We start from the raw sequence: 21,869 nt of genomic DNA, 5'->3' as shown, positions 1-21,869 counted from the left end.
TCTGCACTCCAAAACGCCAGAGCCAATAAGTGTACGTCCCAGTCCTCCTCTCCTCTGTCTGTGACTATCATATACACTCACGCTGTAGCACATGCTCAAGTGTTTCCCTGAACTCTGGCTTTTGTTCCACTCTGTCTGGTCTGTGCGAATGACTTCAGTGGGGCTGGAGAGCCTGCCCAAATTCCTCCCACTACAGGCTTCAGTTCACAAAGCCGCACGGACTGAGCAGGACTGACAGCTAGGACAGCCTCTGGGGGGCGGGGAAACACACACACACACACACACACACACACACACACACACACACACACACACACACACACACACACACACACACACACACACACACACACACACACACACACACACACACACAGAGCCATATTTCTGTCCCTGCCACATATATGCAAGTGTAACTTTATCTATTGATGAAACCTATAGTAGAAATAGCACTGTCACTCCTCTATCTCACTCTGAACAAACCTTTATGTCTCCAACAGCAGTGATGGGACAAGTGTTGTGACTGACAGCCAGCAAGTGCTACTCTGGTATGTGGGATGGCTCCTGTGAGCTGAGAAAAGCCAAAGGCGAGTGAAAAGTCATCGGCAGCAACGATTTAATTGAATTAAGATGTCCTGAAAGACATTCATCATAGTAAATAAGAGGAAAAACACTACTTTCACTGCATATATGCATGATGAACACTCTAGTGACATACGATATTTTCCAGCAAAATAACAGCACACATGGAAAGTTGGTCTTGCTAGAGCTGTTAAAATGCTTAAATAAATTCTAAATGGAGGTCGAACTAAATGACACACAGGTTTACTATGTGTATTTAACTTAGTCGGGAGTTTTAACAACATAAAAGGTTCACTGCCATTACATCAACCAGCACAAATCTGTGAGACTCCTTCTCACTCGTCCAATCAGACACCGTTAAACCGCTGCAGACAGCAAAAACCAGCCAAGACGCCCTGGAGGTGTCTGAAAGCCAAACAAAGCCAACAAGGGGACTATCTGAGCGCATGGAAATCCATTTTAAATGTGTGACAGGCAGAGGCACTGAGCTATAAAATGTATGCCCCCTCGAGATTCCCCCTTTTGCAAATAAGTTAGCTGCAATAAAATGTCTCGGATATATCGCTGTAATGGAATTGTTATGATAGGTTTCAGGAAAAATATTGGGTCTAAAAGGTCATATACAAATCATTCTGATGTCTGGTTTCCTGTTGGAAAACCAGTCAACCACAAAATTGCCAGCCTCCCTCTAAACCTGTTGTTCTTAATGGTAAAAGGCTATAATCCTTAGGTTTTAGTCAATTGAGGATTACAAGGACATGTTTTTTTTAATCCAGTACAGTCCCTTCGCAGCAGCCTTATAGGGAAACATTGCTTCACGATTTATTCAAACTGGTCAAATAGGTTTTCACTGGAAACTGTAGACTGTAGCTGGCATAACCAGGCCAGGTCACACAAAACAGACAATAACAAATGATCTGTCATGTAAACATCAAAAGAAGTGGAACAATGAGTGGAAGCTGTTCTTGTTTGCTGCTGCCATTATTTCAATACACAGATGATGGTCATGAGAAACACAATTTAAAAAAATCTTACTGTCAAATCACTCATTGTAATTGATTATGTATCAATGTTGTGATGGTACAGAAACACTCACCCGCTGTCCTGTAGCACGTCAGCAGGATCCTGGTCTGTTTCTGTCACTGCAGTTTCCTCAGCTGGTGCTTGAAATGGCTCCTCGTGTGGGACCTCTGCAGGTTTCTCCACTGCCTCTTCTGGCAGCTCACTGATCAACTTCTTCTCTGGTTCTAGGGCCTCTGTTGTAGTCTTTGCTAGATCTGGTTCTTCATTCTTTATCGGCTCTGGGAGCTCTTCTATGCTTCTTGTTGGTTCTGGTAGCTCAGCTGGCTCCTCTGCTATTTCAGAAGAAGTTTCTGGCTCCCCTGTTGGTTCTGGAAGCTCTTTGGGAGGCTCCTCTTCTTTCTTGGTTGGTTCTAAGAGCTCTACTTTCTTTGTTTCCTCTGGGAGATCTAAATTTGTGCTCTGTATCGGTTCTGGGTGCTGTACTGCATGCTGTGCTGGCTCTAAGAGCTCTGCTGTCTTTTCTAAAGGCTCAGGGAGATCCACTGGCTTCTTCTCAAGATTTAAAGGTGGGATCTCTGTTGTATTCTCTGCTACTTGCTCCAGTGGTGGGATGTCCTCCTGTCTCAGAGGAGCAACTAGCTCCTCGGTTGGAGTAAGAAACTCCAGTTGAGGAGACTCCAGAGAAGGGAGGGGTCTGGAAAAACAATGCAAGAGAAGAGGGGGTTGGGGGATTTGTTGTTTAGTTTGCAGCACATGCACAAGGAATGACTGACAAATGACAAATGTGTGTGTTTGTGTGGGTACGGGGGTGTTAACACAAGGGTGTGTGTGTGTGTGTGTGTGTGTGTGTGCGCATGTGTGCGCGTGTGTGTGTGTGCAGGAGTACTGTAGGTATCTCTGTGTGTTTGTGTTGTTGCATTGTGTTGAGCAGTGTGAGAAAGGGCTCATTCTTGCCCTGGCGAGCAGGGACGATGTCACAGCTGATGTCATCCTTTGAATATAAAGGGCTGCATTACTTCCATTAGACTTCAACAAGCACAGTCATCTGACCCGAGCTTGAGTCAATACAAAGTGCGGCTCTGTGTTTACCTCCTCATTCATATTCATTGTCACACTGCTCTCTGTAATATCACTCCAAACAAGTCGTGAACACGGCATTACTGGAATGCTAAGATGAAAAAGAACTGCAGAAATCTACAAATATTAAAACACTGAAAACAACCTATAGAAATATTAATATAAATGAAGATATTCATCTAGTCATAATTCTGTAGACGTGGTTCTGATAGTTGTGGCTGTGACACAACCCCAAAACAGACGACATATATGCCTTTCTCTTTCTGTCTGTGATGTATTTGAGCAGATGGTATGTGACAGCATGCTAACACGCTACTTCATGTAACACATTAAGGGGGAGCTCGTGATGACCTCCACTGACCTTTTGCACACATGTACACACAAGGCATTTATTGCCCTCAACATGGTTTCATCACACTTAAGTCTTGTGCGCTCCTCTAATTCTTCTAATTGTAATTCTCTCATTCTTAAGACATTCTTGTAATATAATAATTTCAAACACACATATGCTCTTGTGTTTACCTTGAGGCCTCCACTGTGTTATCTTGTTTACTCTGAGACTGGGAGGCAGCTTCTTTTAGCGCTTTTATCCAGTTTGTATCTGGTTCTTGGGCTGTTGGTCCAGTTGCAGGACTCTCTGACACATCAGTAGCCTCTGTATTCACTTGTTCAACAGGGGAGATGCAGGCAGGAGTTTTTTCAAGTGATCCTCCCTTGAACTGGGAGGCAGCAGCAATGTGGTTTACCACAATATCATCTTGGGGCTTTGACAATGCGTGATCATGTGTCTTCTCTGACTGGGTAGGGGCTGCAGGAGGGGTCGATGCAAAATCTTCCGGGCATTTTGAGGAAACAACAGATGGACCAGTGATAACATCAGGGCTCATTCTATCTGTTCTATCATTGTCATTTTCTGACAGACCAATGTTCCCCTCAGAGTGACAAACAGGAGTTTCGGTGCCACTTTGTGACACCCCACTTTCACAAAGGTCTGAAGTTTTAATTGATCCCGAGCTGCTGTCTTTAGTGCCCCCAGTTAGATTTACAGCCCCCTGTTTTTCTGTTGCTTCATTGTTCATCGCTTTTATCTCATTTTGTTCCTTCCCCTGGCTGCTAGCTTTTTCTTCCTCCAAAGCTGCTTTATCTTCCTTTGTGATCTCCTCTACATCAGAGCCTTTTATGGGTGTTTGTGCTACTGGGCTGCTTTGTGTGGCTGAGGTTATACTGGCGCTTTGTAGCTCAAGAGGCTTGCACACTGTATCCGGAATTTCACACTCCTCAGTTTCACTACTGTTGCTTTTCACAGCCGTGGCAGCACTGAAGTCCTTTTCCACAGTTTCTGGTTGCCCAACAGAATCTGGCAGAGAAATGACTATTTTTGCATCAATTTCTTCAGCCTCATTTGCGCTTGGAAAATCTTCTGTATGAATGACATGACTATCTGTGCTGACCTTTGATGAAACAGAGATCTGGGGAGGCGAAATCTCATGCTCCTGTGATGCCGGCTCAACAGATACAGCAGTGTTCTCTGAGGTCACAGGTGTTCCACATGGGTCTTGACAGGAAGCTGAGAGGTTGCTTTTTTGCTGACCATTACCACTCAAATCACTCACAAACACAATGTCTGGCATTAAATCTGTAGCTGACCCATCTATTCCTAACCCAGGGCTTTTATTCTCTTCCATCCCCTGACTTGTCTCGCCTACATGAGAACAAGCAGTTACTATGCCTATGTCAGCTGAGGCGTTTCTCTCAGCAGCCCTTCCACTGTCATTTAAATCACTGGCAAGCTGCAACGACACACAAACCCTGTCAACCCCTGGTGCAGCTTGCTCTCCCTCTCCCTTTTCTAGACTTATCACTTGTTCATTGCCACTGCTGTCATCACCTGTCAAGTCATTCCTGCTTCCTGACTGACACAAAGTCTCACCATCTCCTTTCTCCGCTGCCCCTTTTACCCCTGGAACGAGTGCTTGGGTCTGCCTGCCCTGACTGTTAGTCTTTTCTGGCCCCTCTAGACAACCACCTGACAATTCCTCTGTGGGATGTCTGGATCCCAGATGCTGCTGCTGTTGATCCCGTTGCTGAGCAAAACACATTGGATCTGGTGTAGACTCTGACTGGCCAAGAGACGCACTCAGATCTGGTGCCGTGTCCCTGTCAGACCTGCGTTCCAGTGTTGCTGTTGGGTTTTGGCATGAACTCTGGTCATAAACAGTCTGAGGTTCACTACCAGACTCTACCTCAGCACTTAAGTCCTCAGATGAGCCTGCAGGTTGGTCAGGAGATAAGCAAGAAGTCTCTCTCTGGCTATTAGACACAATGCCACTCTTCATGCCTTCTTCCTCCTTTATATCCCTTACTGGTGATTCAGTATTTTGTACTTTATGTTTATGTGGTGGCTGCAGGTCTCCAATTTCCTCTAAAGCCTCTTTATCTGGTCGATTACCCTGTTGTGTTGTTGTGCCTGTCTGTCCTGTCTGCAGCTTGCTGCGGTTTGCTGTTTCCTTTTGATTATCCATTGTTGACTCTTCAGTTTGTTTCTTTTCCTCTTCAAATAGCATGCAGGTCTGGTCTCCCATTGCATGTTTCTCTTTTACATTGTCTTGTTTAGTCGCATCATAAGCCTCATTGGTAGGCAGGTCAGAGCTGAGTGGGCAGCTGACATTAATGAGGTCATCCTTAATGGATGCTTCACAGATAACAGGTTTAATGCCAACAGAGACCGGCTCAGTATGAGATAGAGAAATAATATTAGCAGATCCACCCTTTGCCAGTGCACACGTTGCACCAGGAGGCTTTGTTGCAGGAGACAGACTTTGCTCTTGTGGAAATGGAACATTTACATCATCAATTACAGAATTATCAAGTTTGATATCAGACTCCACAGTATACTTTCTATCCTCCAGTTTTGGACAAGTCTCTTCTGCTGTAACACTGACGTCACCTTGCTTCAGATAATGTGCAACAGACATTGGTGTCCTTTCCCTGCTCTTGCTGCCATCCACTTCTCCAGAGAGTTTGGTGCTGTCACCATCAGCACTGTGGTTATCTGTCTGCTCAGGAAGAGAGATATCACAGTCAGTAATGAACTCCAAGTGACTCAACATTGGGCCAGGGGGAGGCAGCACAAAAGTAGGATTAGTAGGACATTGCTCGGTAACAGGAATTGACTGGTCAGAGGCTGTCACTTCTGAAGCTGATTCACCCTTTGTCAAATCAGCAGAGTGAATTGTGGACCCCTCACTAGCTGTTACAGGGTCTGTGGTAACTAGTCCACAAGCAGGTGTTTGATCTAATTGGGCAGGAGGCTGATAACTGGGGTCACTTGGCTTTGCCTCAGGAGAGGCTGTGCTGGTCAAGGTCACAGTTTCAGGTTTTGAACTCGGGTCAAGGTCAGTAGAGAGCTGCCCATAAGGTAACTCAGCAGAGACAACATTTAAAGGCTTGCAGGTAACATCATCGGCTGGAAGCACAGAACACGAGAAGAGAGGATGTTGTTTACCTTCTTTTTCTTCAAGAATGACAGTAGCATCACTTATTAAAGGTGACTCCTGAGGCTGGCCAGTCTTGACTGAGCCTTGAGACTTAGCATGTAATTGATCTATCTCTTTCTCCTTTGACAAACACACATTTACAGCACCCTTCTCTGTTTCCACCTCTAATTGCTTTGTCAAATTTGCTGACAACTGTTCAACTGGCAAATGATCCAACTCAGAGGTGGTAATCCCTGCTGTTGGTGAAAGGACAAAATATTTTTCGTTACCAGTCTGATTCTTCTCATTGGGAGCTGGGAGCTGTTTTGAGCAGGTCTTAGTCACCGACTGTAAATCCACAGTGTTTGTACCAGACTGATCTATGTTAATGTTTTTCTTGGTATCTTTAGTCCCCGCATCTCCTTTATCCAACTGGACATCTTTCTGTGGCTTTGTTAAGTCAGCAGGGCACCGTATTGCTGGTTCACCCATTATAGGAGCTGCATTTGTGGGGATTTCTGGCTTCTTCAAGCTGAGGAAGTCTGGGAAGGTGTAGCTGGCCTCAACAATAGGATGGTGCAAACTCTCATGTACAGTCAGCGGAGGCAGAGACGCACAGTCCATAGCTGGCACCAACATGTTCCTGAGGTCCACAGAGGAACTGCCTTCTTGTTTCACAGTGTCCGCAAAGTGAACTCTGTTGTTGCATCCACTGCTGTCATATAAGTTCACACCCGCTCCAGACATCATTGGGCTACCTATATTGCTCTGGGTCTGGGCTTGGACTTGGAACTCAGATGCACTTTCGGCTGCCCTGGCTTCTGTTGTGCTACTGTCAGGTTGGACCTGTTGATTGTTGCTCGCTTGTCGCTCAACTGGGATTTGTCCTGAAGTAGTCAAAGGCTGAGGTGAGATTAAAGACAAGAAGACTTGGCTGCTGTTTCTCTCTGTCTCTGCGATGGATGACTCCTCACAAGTGTGTCCCCAATCCTCTGAAATCAAATTCAGTTTGAGATCAGCCCTTACCCCTCCGTTTGTATTGCCGGAGCTCTGTTCAGGGTCAGTGGGAAGAGGCGATATTGCTGAGCCATGCTGCTCCTGGCAGGGGTGAGAGAGACGATCCTTTTCAGTGCAGATGCTCTCAGTGATGGTAGCAATCGACTCACTCCAGCTCTGTGACTTCAGCTGTGACTCGGCAACATCGGTGGGCGGACACGTCTCAGTCTCACTTGATGACACCCCACTAGCAGAGCCTTCTGGCTGGCTGAATGAACTGTGCTCTTTAGCCAGCCCTCCTTTCAATTCCACCTCCTCTCCTCCTCCTCCTCCTCCTCCTCCTCCTCCTCCTCCTCCCTCTCCTGCTCTCTCCAATCCCGCAGCACTGTGATCCTGACAATCAGGACCAGTGATTAGTCCAAGGGGAGAAATATTGATAAATGCCTCTAACCGGCTAAATGGCTCCTTTCCTCTGGCTCCCTCTTCGGCAGGTGAGATCTCTGTGTCTGCACTGCGAATGGCTGTCTCTCTCGGTCTCTTCAATTCAATCTCAGCCGAGTTGTGAGGCATTTTGCTGGTGCAGCTTTCCTCAGATGCAGCCTGTCCCTCTTTGGCTGAGAATGCAAGTGAGCGTTTTCCCTGGGAACAGATTAATGTGAGCTGAGGAAGGCTGTCCAGGAGTCCTTCTGTCTCTCCGACTGCAGAGCTGAGGCACTTTTCTATTCCTCCCAAACCGTTCTCTCCTATTGCCTTCTCTCTCTCCGCGAGTGCTACAGTAGCTACTCTCTCCAGTGAATCACGCCTCACGCTTTCTCCCTCTCTCTTGCTTTCTATCACTTCTGGCATCGTGGGTGTTGTCAGTGGCAACGCAGCAACCACCACTAAAGCCTCTTCAAGGGCACTCTCCACGCCACTCTCTCCCACACAAGTTTGGCTGTTGGAGAGTGGGCTCTGATTCTCCTGTGCGAGTATCACTGCTTCTGAGGTAACTATAGCCTCTTGTGTTTGTGCATCTGACCTCTTATCAGCAGAAGCAGCTGAATTGATAATTGTAGTTTGGACATATGTCATGGGTGTATTTTGGTTGCTGATGACAACTCCGGTTGCATGTTGCTCCTGTTGTGGGCTTTCGTCTGAGTGGTGATTCAAGCCACATGGGGCATCCGTATGGTTGTGGTTATCTGACTGATGAGGCCTCTGTGAAAGAGCCTGGCTGGGTCCAGGTGAAGAGGCCGACTCAGTAAGATGATCCTGCCTGCTATGAGAGGATGGTAGTGGGGGGCTGGAGCTGGGCTTTCCTTCGGGACTCAGCTGTTGCTTGTAGTCAAACCCATTATCAGGCTGTTCCCTGCACATCACAGTCTGAGTGTCTGCCTGTGACACTGATTCTTTATCTTTATTTGCCATTGAATCTGTGAGATTTCCTGCATTTACGACTGACAAAGCCTCTAAATCATTTTCAAGCTGCGCTGCTGTCTTTTCTTTCTGTTCAGTCTCTGCTCTCTTCTCAATCTTTTTCTTTTTCCTTTGTTTGTTTTTTTCTTTCTTCTTTGCCTTTTTGTCCTGCTCGGCCCCTTTGTCACTTGGTGAATTCATGCATTTGTCTGTTCTTGCCTCCTGATCCTGCTCAGTGTGACTGTCTGCTCCTGTCTGTGTCTCTGACTGCATCTCTGATAACGCATCTTTATCCTTTAAATGAAGATTACTGCACTCCAGTATTTCATGAACTGAATCATCTGTCTTTCCAGTTTCAACCATACATACATTAATACTGCACTCATCACTATAATTCTCATTCTTGATGTCTACAATGTGTGTTATTGCCTCCGTGCTTCTCTCCCTAATCACTGTGTTACAATCTAGAGCGCCATTTTCCTCAGTGGCTGCATTTGAATCAACAATTTCCTCTCTTCGACCACCTCTCTGTTCAATGACTGCAACATCTTTTTGGGTTTCTTTAAAAGAATCTGTTGTTGTTTCGAATTGTGTATGTGGGGGGGTCTCCTTCTGCTGATCTATTTCTGTTTCTTTTTCTGTCTTAATCTCTGGACACCTATTCAGGCTCTGTGTAGCTTTTATTTCGCTCTCCGTCTCTGCTGGCCCGGCACTATTCTCAGTGCCCAGTATGTAATTCCTGAAACTAAACACAACTGTATCCTTCTTACTGTTTGCTGCCTCACTGTTTCCATGTGTACTCTTGTTTCCATGGCCCCTGTTGCTATGTCCTGGCTGGACTACGATTGGAAGCAGTGACGATGACTCATTGGACTTATTAACCATCACTTCTCCAGTTTTCTTCCTTACATCATTAACAGTCTTAGGCGTGGTGCTGGGGGGCTCTGTGGAATTTAGTATGCCCAGTGAGGCCATTTGCTCTTCGCATTCCTGGAAGGCCTCTTGGAGTTCCCGGTCTAGGAGCACAGCTGGGGGAGGGGTCAGGGTTTGGACATCCGGGTAAGGTGTGACAGTGGGCCATGGTGAGGGCCGGGCATCTGTGAGAACTAGGTCGCGGTCATGAGGCCTGAGACGAGGGTAGGGCGACAGAGTTAAGAGTCTGAACTGGCTGGCAAACAGCTGGTCATTCCACGATGCCACTGAGCACTGCTACTGGCAGAGCAGAAGCCCATGCTCGGTCACTGCACTCCATGATATGCACACACAACACGCAATTGTACTCAGGATGCCTATTCTGTAATGTACATTCCCCTACAAGAAATAATACCAGCTGTTTCTAAGAATGCGGTTGTTAACGAACATGCAGGTCTGTTCATCCACACCAAGACACATTGCTGATTCAGGCACAACACTAAGCAGCACCTATGCAATTTCACTGGGCAGTGCAATTTTGACCATTGGCAATAAGCCTTCAAATATAATGTGCCTATTTTGATTTAACTGTCTGATTTTCTAATCGTACCAGTAGCAGAACAACAAAAAATAGCTTCATTCAAATTATTTGATTGGTTAATGATGTGTCAGAAACACATACTATATTTCTTATACCAACTTGAAATATGAACCTAGTACTGGCAGCATGAATACTAATACTAGCAACTACTAATACTTGTAGCAGCATCCTTATGCTGTACAATAGTAAGCACTAGGAAAAGTCACTGTTATGAATACTATATGGTTAATACTAAAATACTATATAATGGATACTGATTTAAACTGTGACTGTAAATAAGAAAAGGGGGTGTAATATATCATGTCACTACATAAACATGCTCATATTTATGCCCCAAAACAAATACTACCTCATAAATCAGATATCAAAGCAGTGATACTGCCTTGCAAAACACTCCCTAAAGTAGACAGCTAACATCATAACGTTAGAGAGCTGGGAAGGAATGCCTTTAACAAGTAGGCTAGCTTTGAGCCAGTCAGTTATAACTGCTGAGTCACTGCTTAGCCATTGGCCAGCATTAGAGGAAAATGCTGTGAGACCGTCTTAATCTTTAATCCCCACTGAGTGTATAAATCCACCATCACTATTTAGTCATAAAGATACACTCTTACTCATGTCTTCAGCTATTATTCTACTGCATGAAGCAGCAACTACAGCAAAGTCATCATTCATGACTAGATGTAAAAAATAAAGTGAGACATAATGTCACTGAATGTGACTGGTTGATACAGTCTCACAAGATATCTCAGTTTCCTTGTAAACACAAACTCTGCCTGGACATGTTACTTACTCACCACACTGACCTGCCACCCAAGCCTGTTATCTAATTCACTTGGCACTGCCTACTAAAGGTAGGCTGAGCAGCAAAATAGACTAAACTGCAGATGGCAAGCTCTGCTATGCAACAAGCTCTGGCCTGCCATATCTACCTGAGGGGGTGCTTCTTGCAGTATTGCATTTGAAGGCTCTGTATGTCCCAAAATAAATGATCATCATACTAAACTGACAGGTAGTATGTTGAGTTTTCACAATTAGTTCCTGTGTTACCCTCATTTTAAATTTATAGTTTTACACAATCACATCAAGCAATACTAATTATACTGCTGCAATGAGTCAGGCTGTCAGAACACATTGAAGCAAATAAAAGAAATTAGAGCAATTAACCTCAGCACTCATCAAAAGCAACCTGCCAGGCAACATATAAGGCAGAACACAGTCAGTTCAGTCTGCAGATAATTCACCCAAGCATGAAAAAAAACAAACACACAGCCACACTTCAAGCTAAGTCTGCTTTGACAGACAACACCCAAACAGCAATGCCCATCACACTCGAGTACAAGTTAGAAACATTCAATCATCCTGGCGTCTTTCTGTTCCACTCCATGCTGTTTATGATCACTCTCCCACAGCAGAGTCTGTATGGTACCTTGTATCTAGAGCCACCAGTGGTCGACTGACTTCCATGTGATGCTGCAGGCCCGCTAGCAGGGGGTTCACCTGCTCACATTTGCTATCACCTGAGCTAGTCTGAGTTCTGCTGACGCACACACATTCACACATGCAACAATGTCAGATTAACTTTCACCTTGACTGAATAATTCACACAAATCTGCTCCTTTACCGCCATAAATCAGGCAAAATGGATATCCAATATCTTATACAGTAATTCAATCATAATTGAATACCTTAATGATCAACACACATGTTCCAGTGAAGGCTGGTGAATCCAATATTCTTTTACCTTGGAAAATAACCTTGGTATTGTAAACACTCAGTATGACAGACTTCTTATTGTTAAAGAAAATAAATACTGCAGTGTGTGGGCATGTCTGATCAAAGTAAAGGTAAGACTTTTGAATCTTTGTAGAAACTATAATATCTCAAAGTAATTAAGGGTAATCACTGTGTTATTGGCTCTATATGTGTTAGCCCTTAATTTGCAGGCAACCTTTGCCCCTCACCTCATGTATACTGGAATAGGCTCCAGCCCCACCCTCAACAGGAATGAGCACGTGTAGAAAATAGACTGATGTTTTGTGCATTGAAAAAACTGCAGACTTATAAAGGAATGAGTCTGTCTGATTGGGCGGATTTCTGACATAGTGCAACTCAAAGCCCCTACTTGGCGTTAGACTAAATAGACAATAGGAGTTAAAGTTAAAATTACAATATTTATTTATCAAAATTTTGGCACTCCACAAACGTGCTGATTCACTTCATGAGGACTGTGTGGGTATGGTTTGATTGACAGAGGTGGCAGCATAAGCGAACGAGCCCACTGTTCTCACATTTTGGTCCAAGTGTTGCTGAAGTTTGATTGGTATACAGAAATACAAGGCCAGGCTGGCATGTTGACTGGTGAGGCCAGGGGTCAAACCACCAACCTCCGGATTGGTGTACAACTGCTCTGGCTCCTGAGCCACAGCCGCCAAAACAGTTCCAACTGCTTCAGAAAACTGTGGGTTTATGGTGGACCTCATTGCTCATAACAAAAAGCTGATTGATAAAATGGGTTTTCAAGGCCTTTAAAACTACTTATACTACACAGTGCATATTTGGTGTTTTATGGGGGCCAGGTTATTGTGTATGTAACATAGGAAATCCAAGAATAAACCCCATCAACTTACCCAAGTGAGGACTCCCAGATGTTGAGCTCACTGCTGAAGTCTAGAGTGGGCAGCAGGTCATGAGGAAACTCAAGCTCGTCCTCCTTCTCTTCCTGGTCTCCAGCTGCACCTCTGTACTCCTCCACTCCTGTGATGACTGGGACGTCTGGGAGAACTGGTTGAGACGGCAGACTCTGCTGGCTGGTGGACGCTTCAGTCAGCAGCGCTCTGTCGTCCCGCTGCGTCAAACTCTCAGCGTGAGCTTCAGCCTGTGGGACAGTGACACATGACAGAAGTGAGCTACATGCTGGAGTCTCAGCTGCACGATACATGCTAGAGTGTGTACTAAAGCAAGTGTGAGCGTGTTACGTGCAACTACGGCTTTAATGCTCAAAGTCAAACATCATAAACAAATAACTCCACCCATGTGTTAAACTGCTACATGTTGTATAATAATGCATTTGTCATATTGACTGAAGTCTTCGCTTCCACTCAAACATCCTATCTTTGTCTTTCAACTTGTTTTTCTTGCACATATGACTTATTAAATTAACTGTGCGGTCATTATAGTCTGGTTTTTCCACCTTTAGACACACCTCACAAGAAAACCTGCTGTAATAATCATTAGAGACAAACTGGTCGGGCTGCACTGTGACAAGCATAATCAGCTGTGGTTTAATCATTGCCTAGAGTAGATCATTCGGATGACATTTTCAGTCTTTAATTATTTCCTTTATCTTCAGTACAGAATTAAGATGTTCCTTGAACCCATTCCGATACAACCTAAAAAGGTTTGCATTTAAAACGTGACTTAATCTCCCTTTAAATCTCCTGCACAGACAACACACGGAGCACTCGGCCTTGGCTGTTTTTCCTTTCGATCTGTCCCACTGTTTGACAGGTGGACAGAGTCCAACCACAGCCACACACCACAACACTTGGCTGTGGCATCATGTTGCAGCAACACTGCCCTCCCAACACTCAACTGTGGACTCACTATGTGACGGAATTTCTCCTGCATGGGCTGCCTTAGTTTAAGAGGGAAAGGTTTGCCTTATTTTACTCACTCAGACACATAAACTGAGGTGTGTAGGTGCAGACAAACACATGTGCCCTTGCACATATAAGCATGTGCAGATACAAAACACAGCCCTTTAACATTCAGTATACCTCGAACATGCACGCATGAGCTGCTTCTTACAGAGAGATCCTGTTTTTAGTAACCTAGGATGGAAGTTGATTTAACAGCTTGAGCACTGAAGGATACAATGCAACTGTACTAATGCTCTCCATTGCTGAGATTCAGCATTGAATCTGTTCATTCATTATTTATGAACCACTAGTAGACATCATGGCTGCACACAAGCAGAGGTGACCATGATGCCAGGCTGAAATGATGATTAAATCAATTCTGTACAACATTTTGGAAGCAAGCGTGTGTACCTTTAGTTTAACACACTTGCAATACTGTTTTGTTTAATATATTTTACTCATTTAAGTTATTATTACATTAAAAAAACAATATTTGAGCTAATTTTGCATTGCATTGACTGGATGAAAAAAAACAATCACGTGCTTTACTTCTCTTTCAAGACAGACTGCAAAATTCCACCTCTTATTCTAGTTTCACCTCAGTTTTGTACAGATTAACAAGTGAGGCTGTGTGTGCAGTGGGGAGGCTCTGAGTCACCGGCCTCACCTGTGTTACTACCACAAAGGGCGTCCTTTGTGTGACACATCAAGCACAGATCGAGGATCTCTTTGCTTTTTCACAAACATTAATGTTGCTCAGAGTAAAACTAGTTCATAATCATGACTCTACTAGGCCTTTTAAACTGTCAGGACTGCCTTCAGTTTGCAGAGCTCAAGCCACATCAGGTTATTTTTAAATGTGCTAATTTAGACTGCTCGTTTTCAAAAGAAATCCGGCCACACATTTGGTTGCAGAAAAAAAAAACCAAGAGAACATGAAACATTAAAGAACAACAGAGAGAAAGAAACTGAAGGCCCCAAAAAAAGCACAGCTGCAGGTGAGAGCGTCAGTCTGACTGCCTGTGATCTCCCTCCTGCTGTTACTCTCTGTATTCATGTTGCATAATCTTCCACACCTTGACAGTCACACATGCAGAGATAAACCCTGTTTCTCATATGATGGCTGCACGCTGATGTGTCTCGGGTTTCCTGTTTCCTGCCTGAACTCCATCACCTTGTCATCAAAGAGCAGCTAATGTCACAGAGGAAACAGATTAACGCCTCTACTGATTCCAACTCAGAGAAGCTCATAACACAATAACAACGTCGGACAGCGTCAGGCAGTATAGACTCACCATGCTATCCAAGTTTACAGCCAACACTCACTAACCATGTTTCTGGCTATCATGTGAAGATGTTGGAGGCTCAGAGAGGTGGAAAAGTACAGCCCTTGTTTCAGTTAGTTTGAGCTCCACAGACAAAAGCACTGTCTGCTATTAATTAACCCACAGGCACAAAAACTGGAGTTGCCAGTAATCTGCTACTTGTCAAACAGTAAGTAATTCTCACTGTTAATTCAATGTGTCACTTCCCCATGGGCTAACACAACTTTGATGTTTCACACATGACTGCTGTACACGCAGAGAAATATTAAACAAACTCAGAGAGTCCTCTCTTTCCATCCCGTGTAAAACTGCACACCCCTAACACCCTACGAGTTTCATCCCACCACCTCTGTGTTGCACTTACCCAGCAGTGTGCTCCACTGTGCTGAAGGTGACTCTACAGTGCAGTGCAGCTCCTCTGCTACAGCGCTCACTGCACAGGCAGCCTCTGCAGGGCTCTGTGTTTTGAAGGGGGCAGAGGACGACACAAACATGCTGCAACACATGCTGCTGACGCTCCCTCTCCTCTCTTGTACTGACTCAGCTAACTTCCTCCTCCTCCTCCTCCTCCTCCTCTCCACAGTCCTGTCCTGTATCTGCTGCTGCAGCCGCTCCCCTGTTAAATTTCCATGAGCCTCCTCGGGCTATGGCAGTATGTGTGTGTGTCTAGACACACTACACTAACACACTGACAAACACAGTGCTTACTGTCGGACTGACTTCACTGGACTGGCCACAAGGAAGTGCTGAGAATACTCCTCCCCTTCTACTGTACACTCTTTCCACTCAGCTCTCCTTATACCCCCTCCTCCTCCTCTTTTGTCTCCCTTCCTCATCCACCTTTGCTCCCCTCCTCCCTGTTCTCTTGCTGTGTATTCTGCTTGATTGCACTGACTGACGGCGCCTCTGCAGGTGAATGCCGGGAATTGGGCCAAGGGTCGGGCCTGCAGTGACCCCGAGACAGGATCAGGTTACACTCCAAGAAGCTTTGGTTACATACACATGTGGGCACATGTACACAAACACACAACATCCTCCTGCATTATAAAAGCTCCTCCGTCTTCCACCTCTGACATCATTCAGTACACATGACATGACAGCGCCTTTTTCCTGAAACCCCCACACAGGCCATTTAGGCCTGTATCACACATATGCAGATATTTCACAAAACAAGCATCTCGTCTGCGTTTTAAACGCCTTCTAAAGCGACAACTCGGGTTTCTGTGTATTCTTTTGTACCTGTACAACAGAGCGTTTGGGGAGCTGTCACCACGCGCATGCCCATTGTTGCTTTGTGTAAAGAGCACGCCACTGAAACAACAATGGCGGACTACTGGCTAGCTTACGTTTGGTTAGCACGGCTAGGCGTTGTGCCAGAAAGGTGTTAATAGCTACAAATAAATACATTACAGCTACTACTGTTTTGTTTTAAGTTGCCGCCAACAGAAAATTAGCTCACTGCGCATGCTCCGAATGTTCTTCTCTGGTAATTGACATATCGTTGATGTAATGTTAGACTTTATCGCCACCTACTGGCGGGCTTGTTTAAGCGTTTGGAACTGTTTTTGCGAAGGTGGGGGAAAATATTATTAATTATTTTAATACAAGTATACGTGTGGTGAAGGCCTTAAACATCCTGTGTTCCTCTTGACTGGCTCTCAGGTGAGAAACACAAAACATTACATCTATCAGCACACTAAGTGTTTTCAGCTGGTCAGTAAGTGCGTCCTGCGGGTGAATTTCAATGGATTTTACGCCGACCACAATATCAGCATTATATTCTATCGACTTTTTTGGGACCTCTCTTATTTTTACGTCTTCACGGAAAACTAACACACATAGTGTCCTACAGATATACAGAGAACACAACCAAGTTACAAAAGCAGACAAGGGTAGTAAAGAGAGTTGCAGTCACAACGAATCACAAGTCTCCAGTGATGCATTTTCCAATGTCATGCACATTTCGACTCTCATGTCAAAAGGAATAAAAAATAAAGAAACCACATCTAACTGGCTCGTTGCAGCACACCCTCTACCAAAACAAACGTGTCTTCTGAACTGACACTGTCATAAACAAATTCATTTTCACTGTATGCCACTTGGAAAGTACGAGCTTAAATATGATTGCTCTGCTTTTCATGGTGAAAGTTATGATCCCCAGCAGCACTATGTCTGGGCCCCTTTAAGATAAGCTTAAAGACACGCTTTGGTATACGAAATATACTTATTAAAATACCCCAATTTAAAAAATATATGTATTTAAATTTGGGTATTTTAGGGGTACTACTGAGCACAGGACCAAAATCAGGAAGATTTTTTTCCAGTTTCATTCTCTCTGTGAAAAGACACCTGAAGTATCTCCACCAGTAGAGACAAGATTATATTCCCTCAGGCTTTTACACACACACACGCACACACATACACACACATTGTACCTGTAGGGAGTCATTTTGATTTTCCTGAGGTGGAAACAGAACAACATTTTCTGGAGTGCCCTCTTCTGGCTGTAATGGGAAATGAAAGAGTTTAACGAGATCTGTAAGGAGGAGACCTCCTGTGGAGAATACAGCAGCAGGGGTATGCATTGAAAACAAATCAGCATTGTCTTTAAGGCAGAGGTAAGAATGTTAAACCCCACTCTGCAGTCACATCTACTGAGGTCCAGTGCACATGATCTGCAGAGTCTATAGCTCATGAGACAAATGTTTATGTTAATCCTATTAAGATAATCCTGAATTCCTCTGCTGGAATCCTCCAGTCACATGTGGAAAAAAAGTTTTTCTATAGCTGTCTTTTTTGTAATTGATGTTACAAAGCACACAATTACAGGAAAATCTGATTCTTAAAACAAGTTAATTGCAACAAGAACTCCACATGCAAAATGGAGGCATACATATGGTAATGGCCCTCCAACCATCATAGGAATGATGGATTTTATAAGATGCAACAACCAAAGCTTGAAAGTATCAGGGTGTATAGCAGTAATGGCATAAACATCCAATATTTATCTTTATCTCGGCTTCACACGAGTGAACCACAAAATAGAGCAAGGCATGTCGTCTAAATGCTCATTAGACAAGCCTCAATTAAGCATGAGAATGTACACAGAGTCCAGAGCTCCATGCGCGTCCCATGTGTTTTACTGAAGCCAACAGTTAGTAATCATGCGACTAAGTGTTAGTTTTGTTAGTCCTCCGTGCACCAAAGAGTTCAAGGCATGTATAGCAGTGCGGGGGCAGCAAGTAGCAATTCCCAGCCATCCGGTGCCAGCAAGATTGCCCTTACCAACGCCTCAGTTGTGCTGCTCTCGTTCCCCATGGCTCAACCAGATGCAGGGCCACAACTGCCCAAACCAACAATCTCTCACATCAGCCGGCTGAAAGACAGGAGCACAGAAGAGCCATCGGCACACAGCGGGTCCCAGAGAGACACAGAGTGAACAGGGATCTGTCGTCCCTCAGTAGCTGCACTGGATTAGAAGTCTTTGGTATGAGGTTGAACTAGCAGGGAGGCAAGTGATTAGGGACCTGTGATGCAAGACCTCCCTCCCAGACCAAAGTGCAAGCTTTACCTCTGCAGCAACGCCATCCTCATTGATGAGTTGACTATCTTATATAGTTATAAAGGCAGACTCTAGAGATCACTCTAAGGGTACACGCATTCAAATCCTGCTGCAGTAACTTCCTATGACCAGCAGGCCCCATCTGGTTGAAACAAATGGCATAGTCTCCTAAGAATTAAAAACATCTTCACATGCAGCAGAGGGACTGTTGCACACTGGCACAGTGGCTGAAGCTGGGTAATTGTGGAAGGTAATCCTCATGTGGTAAATAACAGACGGTGGTGTCTCTCGGCTTCCTGCAGTGCCTGTTAGTCTGAGGCACAGTCCAGGTTATTAAACTGATTCAGACGCTTTGTTGTTACTATATAAACAGCATACTTTGAATGATTAGAAGGAAAGGACAGAAGCTTTTAACTATGGACTGATTTTATATTGAATACAGGTAGAATCATGCTTGTAACCCTCTCAAATTTTCAATGTCAACCATCTTTCTTTCTCTCTCAAGAGCATTTCTTTGTAGTATGAGTTGCAGCTGAGCAGTAAACACTCGTGCCACGCAAAGGCTGTTTGTGCATTCCTCATATGACTGCAGGGACTGTATGTTAGCTCTGTGTATAGTCAGAAAGCACTGACCTGAATATGTAAGACTTTATAAATAGAGTTCTGGCCGGTCCACTGCCGTTTGACTTTATTCCAGTCTCATGCACAATCAGTCATGCACACAAACAAATGTAGAGGTTGTATTTTCAGATTATGTGTATGTGAATCATTCATTCTGATTTAAACTGCTTTTTTGTCTCACACATTTCCTGATTATCCCACAGGAAAACAACTACCTGTCCCTTCCACCTCAATTCTCATTTATTCTGTGATGTAGCAACTCTTCTCCTGTGCCTGCTTGCTATTTGTGCGGATGGGATGTAATTTCAGCCCCCACACTGTGGACGCGTGTGCACTTTAACTGGCGGCAGTGTCTCAGGGCTTTTTTGGCACCGCAGAAAGCACTGGGACAAATCATATGATTAGATTGTTGCCAGGTCTCCTCTCACCTCATCATCGGCCTGTCAGTCACTCAACGTGAGCCACCTTTTAAGCTCCTGGGTTTGGACGAGGACTGTATGTCTTTGCTTAGACATCTACAGTGTGAGGTTACTGTTTCCTGCCCTGTATCTGACCCCTCCACTGGCACAAAAGCCCAGCAGGAACACAACCTCCAAACTAAACACAATGCTGTAATTAAATGATTTTTAATATGATGGAATATAGTATTTCTCAGATAATATACATAATACAATTCAGCAAAGTAAGAGACAGAAGAAAGCAGGTGACCCTTTACAGCATATGCAGCTGTGGTTTAAACCATGTTCATCTCCTGGCCAAGGCAACAACTACACACTGAAATCATACAACAGCAAAGTGCTAATAAAAGCTAAAAATAGTCACACAGATTTCAGTACAAGCTTTACCCTTTGTCCCTCCATCTGAAGGACTACTATAAACTAAACAAGTAATCCAAACTCTGCTCTAATGCTGCAACTCAAACTACTCACCACTGCAAATAAGAGCCCTTTCCACACACAGTGTCTGCCTCAAGCTTTTCACAAACCCCTCCAGGCTGTGTTTACTGTCAGACCCGAGGCCAGTGTTTGTTTCTGTCCTCTCTTCAGAGGTCCCTCTGTTGCTATTTTTTGCATAGCACGGCGAGTGGGAGGAGAGGACGGAGGGTGGACACAGGACTGAGGGGACATGACTGGGGGGGGGGGGGGGGGCAGGAGTGAGGGGAGGGGTGGAGACAAACTGGAGCTGGGGGAGCCATGTCTGATGAGGGTGGTCGTGGTGGGGAGGTGGTCACTGGGCTCAGGAGGCCTGGAGGGGGCACATGTTCTAAGGCAGCACTGTAAACACACAGGAGGATGAGTGTCAGACCCCCTCCCTGACTGATTACGCAAAAAAGGCTGCATATGCTGTTATAATATTCATCCCACCTGTGGCTTTCCTTCATATCTCACACTTACTCAGGCTCCAAACTTCAGTGTGGCGAAGCTCCTCCAATGCCTCCCTTCTGTCCGCAGCACCGCTCCTGATTTGGCAGTGATTGACATGTACGGACAGCACTTAAAGCGCACTCACACAGCCATGGACCCACGAAGCAGCCATGCAAACAGGAGCCACATTTCCAGAATTGGACTACAGAGGGTTTGAAATGTATTTTGGGGCCTTTTTTATCTGCATCATCAGAGGCCATCTTCAGCTGACTGCCCAGTCTGTGGGCACAGCAGGCTTATTGCTATCTCTATAAATAACCCTAATTTGATCAGCTCTTTTTCTGACAGACATTGCAGCATATTCTAAACACACTTATTCCCTCCCATTTTGCCTTGCAGATTTCTCTGATCTCAACTGACTTTCGTCAAAATGTCTCTTAGTACATGTACACTATCCATTCCATCTCCCTCCACTACAATCAGCATCACCCCATCACAGTTTTATACTCCTCCCTTCCTCATCCCCTGCTCTCCATCTCCACAGCTCCTTCTCTTCGCTGACATCGCCCCTCCTCCAACACTACACCTTCCCTCTCTCTGCCTGAGTAAAGACTCAGCTCCTGACCAGTAAAGTCTACTGCGGCTCCTCTGGCATGCTCTCTCGGCTCACTCACACAGGCATTGATGCTGCGCTGCAGGCAGCCTCTGTTCAGCACGCTCCCTCTCCTCTGTTTACCTGGCGGCGTGAGATTCCGATGCAGCTCCCCATCTTGTATTCCATGTCCTCCTCTGGTGAGGTGACTCTGGCACTACACGGCTGGCAGAGCACCTTTCTGCAGAACTGCATCGTTATCAGTCAGACTCAGCATTGCCAAAGCAGGCAGATCTGTGGTGGAGCTACAGAGTGTGTGCACGCCTCTGTGTCTGCATGGGTGTGTGTGTGCCTCAGTGACTAATAAATGCTCTGCGCTGCATTGCCCATGGTGCGCCTGTGACATATATTTTCAAGCCATTGTTATATAAAATCTTCATTACATAAGGAGTCCAACCTAATCAAATGAGTGTGAAAAAGGGAGCTCCTCTGTCCAGCCTCATGTGCAGCTTTGCTTCACATCACTGCACGGGTGAGCAGAATGAAGCACTGCTTTGGAGGGATGAAATGCTCAGAGAGCGAGAGAGGAAAAGATGGGAGGCGGCATAGAGGGTGCCTGTCCCTTTAAAAGACCCAGGAGATGGTAAGAATGATGGTGACACACCATCATGATGAGACCGAATGATGCCAGTGTGCTCATCCAAT

At 45.0% G+C, this 21,869-nt stretch overlaps 1 protein-coding gene across 12 annotated transcripts in view; it reads right to left on the bottom strand.

Moving 5' to 3' along the window:
• Positions 1 to 21,744, bottom strand: part of tacc2 (transforming, acidic coiled-coil containing protein 2) — a 50,286-nt gene extending 28,542 nt beyond the window's left edge. For 2 of the 12 annotated variants that reach the window (XM_070978260.1, XM_070978268.1), the window contains exons 1-2: positions 3,205 to 8,218; positions 1,679 to 2,299 (exon numbers count right to left, since the gene is read on the bottom strand). In XM_070978260.1, the coding sequence (XP_070834361.1) occupies positions 1,679 to 2,299; positions 3,205 to 8,000 (5,417 nt within the window). In that variant the 5' untranslated portion in view covers positions 8,001 to 8,218. Of the gene's footprint in view, positions 1 to 1,678; positions 2,300 to 3,204; positions 8,228 to 12,689; positions 12,938 to 21,308 lie in introns of those variants that run through there. The other 10 variants (XM_070978264.1, XM_070978265.1, XM_070978269.1 and 7 more) reach the window with 9 other exon arrangements.
• Between the last annotated feature and the right edge of the window lie 125 nt (positions 21,745 to 21,869).

This window comes from Chaetodon trifascialis, chromosome 13, assembly GCF_039877785.1.
Source record: "Chaetodon trifascialis isolate fChaTrf1 chromosome 13, fChaTrf1.hap1, whole genome shotgun sequence".
Classification (NCBI taxonomy): domain Eukaryota; kingdom Metazoa; phylum Chordata; class Actinopteri; order Chaetodontiformes; family Chaetodontidae; genus Chaetodon; species Chaetodon trifascialis.
The sequence above is the reverse complement of the archived record's forward strand: the minus strand, read 5'-3'. Positions and strand labels throughout refer to the sequence as shown.